At 45.2% G+C, this 7489-nt stretch overlaps 1 protein-coding gene and 1 long non-coding RNA gene across 13 annotated transcripts in view; one reads left to right on the top strand and one right to left on the bottom strand.

Moving 5' to 3' along the window:
* Positions 1-7489, bottom strand: part of TNRC6A (trinucleotide repeat containing 6A) — a 60161-nt gene that overhangs the window by 23049 nt on the left and 29623 nt on the right. For 11 of the 12 annotated variants that reach the window (XM_017733984.1, XM_017733979.1, XM_017733977.1 and 8 more), the window contains one exon: positions 2513-2845. The exons of the other annotated variant lie outside the window; for it this stretch is intronic. In XM_017733984.1, the coding sequence (XP_017589473.1) occupies positions 2513-2845 (333 nt within the window). The remainder of the gene's footprint in view (positions 1-2512; positions 2846-7489) is intronic. 12 annotated transcript variants of the gene reach the window in all.
* On the top strand, positions 2853-4032 carry LOC108446689. Its single transcript, XR_001861974.1, has 2 exons — positions 2853-3706; positions 3803-4032. It is a non-coding gene; the product is annotated as an uncharacterized LOC108446689 (long non-coding RNA).

Genomic DNA, 7489 nt, shown 5'->3' on the forward strand with positions numbered 1-7489 from the left:
GACCTCCCAAGCACACACGTGGCACCAAGAAAGGAGACCTGAGTGCCCAACCTCAGATGGCAGTTCTGAGTTTTCCTGGAACGCACAGAACACCAGGAACAGAGCTCTGACAGGGACAAAGCTCTCAGAGGAGCTACAGGCAACACAGACATTTTCCTAAGGTGACAAAGTGATCTGGCCAACCCTTCTCTCCCTGAAGGCTCTCAGAACATTGCTGGTTCCAGCTGGGTGTGGTGACACACCATTCAAACAATCAGGGCAGCTGCCCCAGACACCAGTACAGCCCTGGGACACGCTGGCAGTGCCCAGCCCGAGGGTGTCCAGCCACACCAGCACAAAATCAAGGAAAACTAAACAAAACTGGGAAGAATGCAGTACACAAATGGGAATCCAGCTAATTATATACTGGGCTGGTGTTCACAAAAGAAGTACAATGGAGAACAGTACACAAATCCTCTGGATACAACTGGGAGACTTACAAGGCTGTATAAGCAGTAATACTTCTTAAATTAGTCTATGTGTGAATTTTTACTTAAATCACCCCTTTTATTTAAATCACCTTGCTACACAACTTGACCAGTAGAGTACACATGCTGCAGGAAAAGTTTCCTCTTAGAGGCAAGTTAATGAAAGGTAACTTTAAACGTCACTATGGACAGGAACATCATCACACAGGAGAAGCAAAGAAAATAAACTACTTAAAAATTACCTATTGCAATGGTAAAGAGTTCTATCAATATGTTACAGAAATAATACTGGAAAGTAATATGGGAAACATTCCTCAAGGACTCATGGATAAACTGCTTCCAGTTTTGTTTACTTTCATTTTAAATGCTGCTTCTTCAAGACTCAGTAAGAGAACAGCTCAAAATTTAACTCAAACTTGAAATATCAGGGCTATTTTCAGGGTTTCTTCTTTTTTTTTTTTTTTTGCTGAAGGGGCTGAGAGTCACATCCTTTGTGGTCTATAAAACACTAATTTTGAGAAACACTGGGAATTCAGTAAAGTCACAGAAGAAACTATTTGTGGGAACAAATTACATCATCACTGCTATGTGCACATCAAAATATAAATACAAGTATAAAAACAAGAAAATATTTGTCAAAAGTATTAAGCATTGGCACACATTAATACCAAATCCCTTTGAAAAGCTAGATCCCTCACAGAAAGTTACTTTTTTCCAGACAAAAATAAACTACAATAATGTCCTGTAAAATTAACTGAACTGCATGTTTGTGCAGTCACTGAACAGCACATCCTACATGTGTAACAGGCAAGTTCACCTGACTTAAAAGGCTATTAGAAGGAATGTATAACAAGCCAAAATAACAAAAGATGACTGTACTTAAATAGCTGTAAAGGTAAAAGTGGATCCACTCTGTAATACAATCAAGTTTCAGGTGGATAAACTGAGAAAAACTCTGACCTGACAATAAAAGACAATTCTGATATCCTGAACAAGCTGTACCCTGGCTGGATCTCCACGTATGAAGTTAGACAAGAAAGCAAAGTCTCAAGGTGCTGTTCATAATCACATAAAGAGATGTGCTGGAAGGGACTTTGAAGACCACTCAGTTCCACTGCCATGGGCAGCAGGGACACCTTCCACTATCCCAGGCTGCCCCAAGCCCTGTCCAACCTGGCCTTGGACACTTCCAGGCTTCCAGGGGCAGCCACAGCTTCTCTGGACAACCTGTGCCAGGGCCTCACCACCCTCACAGGGAACAATTCCTTCCCAATATCCCACCTAACCCTGCCCTCTGGCAGTGTGAAGCCATTCTCCCTTGTCCTGTCACTCCATTCCTTGTAAATGGACACTCTCCATCCTTCCTGTAGGCTCCCTTCAGGTACTGGAAGGCCAAAATTAGGTCACTCCTGTTCTTTTCTCCAGCTGAACAATCACAACTTCCCCAGCCTTTCCTCACAGCAGAGCTGCTCCATCCCTCTGATCATCCTGGTGTCTCCTCTGGACTGGCTCCAGCAGCTCCACGTCATTCCTGTGCTGGGCCCCAGGGCTGGAGGCTGCTCTGGGGTCTCACTTGAGCAGGGCAGAATTCTCCCCTCCCCTGCTGCCCAGGCTGTGGGATCAGCCCACCTCTGGGATGGGTTCTAAAGACCCTTCCTTATGAGATGTGTCTATCAAAACTGGATGCAAAAAAGGTGTTTTGTACCACGACCATACTTGGATGAATACTGAGGACAAAGACTGGAAATCTGGAGCACAGCAGTGGTCATACTGGAATCACCACCTGCTCCAAACCTGCCATGCCTGCCATACACTGCTGGTAACAGAGAGCAACTGAGACAAGGGCTGAAGCTTCAGTACGAAACCTGCTCACAGAGGCCAAAACCATCCTGCAACATTCAATATCAAGCTCTGACACAGGAAATGATCTCCTCATGCTACAGCTTACAGTGGAAGTTTAAATAACATCAGCTGAAATATTCCCCTGATAACTGAATTTAAGCTACTCGATTTTAGCTAAAGGAAAACAAGGTACCTGCCCTCACCTGGCTGTTTTTTGCTGCTGTTGGGCACTTCTCCGTTGGTCACGGGCTGGTTATTGGTGCCAGTGCTGCCTCCTGACTGGCCGTTTAACACTTTGGGAGTGGATCCCAGGTTTGCAGCTATCACTGGTAACTGCTGCCCTCGTTTCAGAAGCTGTTTCTGTTCCTGGTGTCGGAATCGCGGTGGTACTTCCCGAGGAGGGTATCGAGGCAAGGGCTGCTGCTGGCTGCTGGCTGGGGCCCGCTTGGCATTATTAGTAGTGCTGGTTCCTGTGGAAGTGCCGTTGGAGGTGACAGGCTGGGGCTGGCTTACACTTGTCTTGGTTTGTTCTGGCACTACCCCCACCCCCAGGAAAAAGAAAGTGGGACAAAGTTATACATGTGAACAGCAACTTAAAAAATTGAAGACTAAGTCAATATTATTAGAGGTGTTTATATATGATGTAAGGGCAGCATTTCTTCTGATTCAAGCTGTAACTCATCCCTGAGGAAAGGCTCTGTTATCCCTCAATCACACACTTTCATGGCACGGACCTGGGAGCAGGAATATGCCTTGCTATCACTAACCAAGTTATCTCAGTTACAGTATGCTACTACTAACCAGCTTTCTACAGCCTTTTGCCTACAGATCAGCACTATGCAGTTTATTTCAACATTTAATCTTTTTTTAGGAAATGTTTAAGTGTTAAAAAATTAAGTTTCCCGCTTAAGTGTTACATATAGAAAACTGCTCCGGCCTGGCCCAGAAAGAACAAGGGGCAAACAGGACCTACAGGACATGTTGCTAAGGCTTCCCTGCTTTAACGAGCCCAATATCCAAAGGGAAAGTTATTCATGCCCTCAAGTGACTGCTGCCAGCAGGAAGGGCTGGCAGCGCAGGGAACGCTGCACGCAGCCCGACAGGACAGCGCTGGCACTGGGAAAATGCCAAATGTGCAACTGCAACTCCAAATTATCTCAGTCCCAACAGCACAGCCCCGGCAAGGCCAGGGGAAGGTCAAATCATCAGTAGAGGTCACAGGGAACACACGAAAGCCAGCACACCCTCAGCTCCACAGCCCACCCCAGCAGCACCAAGCAGGGCCGAGCACGGGGCAGGTGTTGGGAACAGGCGAGTCAGCCAGACCACCAGGTAGGAAGGCACTTGGAGCTCCTGGTGTGGGACTCTGCTGCTACTGCCATCCCTCCCAGCTGCAGGTGAGCTCTGTCCCTCCCTCACAGTATCGATGTTAATGTACTTTTCAAATTTCTTGTATGAGATATCCATAAAGTGTCTTAATATTTATCGTGCAGCTTCCCAAGATACCTCAATACTCGACAAGGACCTCCCTCAGCACCAGGAATGTTACTACACAACTGAAAATTGTAGTTTTCAGGGGCTTTTAAAAATATTTCAAATATGTTTAAAGACCATTTTATCATTCACTTTCAGGAACCAAGTCATGGGAATATTTGGAATACAAACAAAAAATAAAAACAAACTTGAGCTTTTGTTTAAGAAATAAATTTGAATGTTGTCAGTATTACGACATAATTTCTGTTTATTTCTACTTTATATATTCTGAAAAATATGAAATAGAAGCCTTTAGAATAAAAAGTCACTGAAGAATCAGCATCTGAGTTGTGTTTTAATGGAATATTGCATTTTGGCTGCCTAAGGGAAGCAGAAAAGAAAAACTTTGGAGACCTCCTTGTTTGACAAATAGGTGGGCAGAAGTCTCAGGGTGAGGACACCCAACTTCAGCTGCCCCTGCCAGGGCCCCCAGCTCCCCCTCAGGCACAGCAGGGATCCAGCTCTCCCAGCTCACAGCTGACTGGAGAGGGACAGAACTAAGGACAGGAAGGGCCAGGACACAACTCAATTTATTGTACAGAGCACAGCGAATAGAAGGTATTGAAAGGCCATTAGATAATCTGGGAAGTTGATAAAGATCACAACCACCACCTCAGCTTTCCTCAATTTAAGCTGTTCCCTATATTAAGGGAAAGCAACTGATTCCTTGCAAAATATTTTGATGCACATAATGAGACAAGAAATTGTGATTCTGACTTCTGGTTCAAAACTGAACTTAAAAATACTAAATAATATTAAACAAATCTACTTCATTTGGTCCTTCTAAAACTTCTTGCATTATAAATAAAGTAACTGAGAGTGACTAAGCTCTGAAGTGGGGGGGAAGAGGTGTTATTTAAGCAAACTGCTTAGAATTTGTTGACAATTTAATGCAGAAGGACTTTGCACTTTTCTGTGGTCCAGGTACTGCAGCAAGCTCTGAAATTAAAACACATTTGTTCATACTCCTGTGTAACCGGTGCCCAAACCATAACTTCTGGTGCTCTCCCTGTGCCTCCTGCCACCCCAGCTGATTCCACAGACGACCTTTTACAGCCTGGAGCACAATTCAGCTGAGCTGAGCTGAGAGTGACACACAGAAACCCTTCCTGCAGCCAGAGCATCACATCCAGCCACCAGAGCAGTCCTGGGGCCACAGCCCCACACAGGGACACGCATATTCCTTCAGCCTCTGGCACAGACTACTTGAGCTCTTTTTTTTTCCACTATCACCTTAAGCAGAAAATACAAATACACCTCGCTTGAAGAGATTTTAATATGGCATACAGCACCCGGTAACATGGTCACTGAGCCACCTCTCCTTCCCTGCCACTTCCACTCCTGTACAACTGCTCCTCTGGGGTAAAGCGAAATAATTTCCATCTGACATTCCCTGGACACCCAGACAGAGCTGCCAACAGCATGCCCAGGGCAGCCCTAACACTTTACTTTCCTAATTAAAGCTACTTTAAGACCAAGTGTGTTAGAACAGAATCACTTTTTATTATCAAGAAGTGCAACAAATAAACCAGGTACTCTCTGCCCAGCCAGCCCTAAGGCACAGCACCGACAGCACTTCTCTAACAGTTTATGAATATTATATTTCTCATATATTCTAAGCATTCATTTCCTTAGCAAATACGGCAATTCTATCTACCACGATATCAGCAAATTGTATAACAAATCTGCCAGGTCCCAGGGCTAGGCTATAGAATACGCAGAGTCCACAATTGTATGCTAATTTTCAACTGAAATTATCCAAAGTGCAACAGAATTCCCTTGCCTTTGCTTCCCTCAGAACCACAGAGTAAGTTTTAAGCTATAAAATTAATCCTGCCCAACATTTTCTGCTCCACAACTTCTCAGAAGACTAAATAACACATTAATATTCCAATATGGCTACTATGAATTCCAACACCCCTAAATCGTTATCTTAATATTTTAATTTGCTCTAAACAAGCTGCTTGTTAATAAAAGTTTGTTCTACACACCAGTATTTTATTTTGAACTGTATTAAGGCAGAAAGATAATATTAACAGACTTACAGTTTATCACAGTTAATTGACTAGCAACAGCAAGTTTACAGAAACTAGTATTAAAAATGACAGATTTTCATAAAGAACAAACCTGCTGCAAACCCTCAGAGCAGGGGATGGTGGAGTTACAGTTTACAGAGAGATTCCAAAGAAAGACGCTTCCAACTTGTGTTGCTTTCCCACTCTGCAGATTTCATTAGAAAATGGAGGAGAAGCATGGTGTCATTTTACTGCTCCAGGAGCTGCCTGCCAACTCCTCCTGGAGCAGGGGCCCAGGGACTCACACTCCCCCTCCAATAAAAAAATGGCAGCTGCTTGAGTAACTTTAATGCAGATGGAAAACAGTTTCTCCCTCGCACAAAACCAGCGCAGAGAGATCAAATCCTCTCCTGACCCACACAAAGAACAGCACCAGGCTGGCAGGGAAACGCTCCTTCCCGCTGCTGCTCGAGCTGCCCCCCGAAAAACGCCCTGTGCTGCTCTCCCTGCATGGCATGTCCCGGAGTTGTCAGGGCTGGAATGCTGAAGGGCAAACAGAGGAAGTCTGGCTTTCAAGCTGACACACGTAAGATGTAGTGCTAGAATTTTCGTGGTGGAAAAATGGCCGCAGCTGTGAGCTCGGAGCTGCTCTGGAAAATATCTCCGTGTTTGCCAAGGCTTTAACCCCTGCAGATCCACACAGAGGTGAGCGCGCCCTTCCCGCGGGACTGCGCGGCCGCAGGCCGATTCCCTGCATTCTTCTAGTCACCCTCAAGATTTAAGAGCTAGCAGGAGAGTTTTTCCAATCAGGAAAAGCACAGTCAGGCAAGCGAAAACCCCGACAAAACCCAGCAGGGTTTGTGTAGTCAGGCCATTCCGCTTCGCGGAGAAGAACAAGCATAAGAAGTTTCCAAGGTGGGAAATATGAGTCAAATATTTCAATTCCACACCCAGCTATTTTTAGAGCACTTTCCGTTTCAGTGGGCAATTCAGTTTATTCTGTTCTGCAACGAAAGTGGGACTTTCTGGGCTGCAGCAGCAGCTGGGCGCACTCCAGCTTGTGCTGCTCCCCCAAGCCCCAATGCCTTCAGAACCAGCCCCAGCACCCCCAGCTCTGGGCACTTCTCATCAATTACTTCACATCGCTACATTCAATTGTGTGCAAAGGGCATTTCAGCTCCCACTGAGCTCCCACCCTGGAGCACCACGCACAGCCAAACTCAAACTTCCTCCTCAAACAGCCTTTCCTTCTGTGCTGGGCTCATCAGCACTATCTGGGGCCACTGGGCTGCCTGCAGGGTTCTGGTTCAGAGGAAATTCAGGATAAATGGATTGACTTGTCTGTCTCTAACAGCACTGACTTTAAACGCAGCAAAAGGACATATTTTTCCAAGGTAGAAGGAACACCACAACTGACAATTCTACAGTATTTTCAACAAATACGAACTCAGGTTATACTTATTTTTTCCTGGAATAGCTGGTACAAGAGCACTGGGAAGGCATATGATGTGCCAGCTGCTGCACAAACTGGTAAACTTTCCACTTGGAAACTAATAGACTCGCCTCTAACTCTCCCAACCTCCTCTTCCCTCCTTTAATAAAACCAGCTGGATCAAACCAGGCAGGTCAGAA

The sequence above is a fragment of the Corvus brachyrhynchos genome, unplaced genomic scaffold (genome assembly GCF_000691975.1).
Source record: "Corvus brachyrhynchos isolate BGI_N302 unplaced genomic scaffold, ASM69197v1 scaffold5, whole genome shotgun sequence".
NCBI classification, from domain to species: Eukaryota; Metazoa; Chordata; class Aves; order Passeriformes; family Corvidae; genus Corvus; species Corvus brachyrhynchos.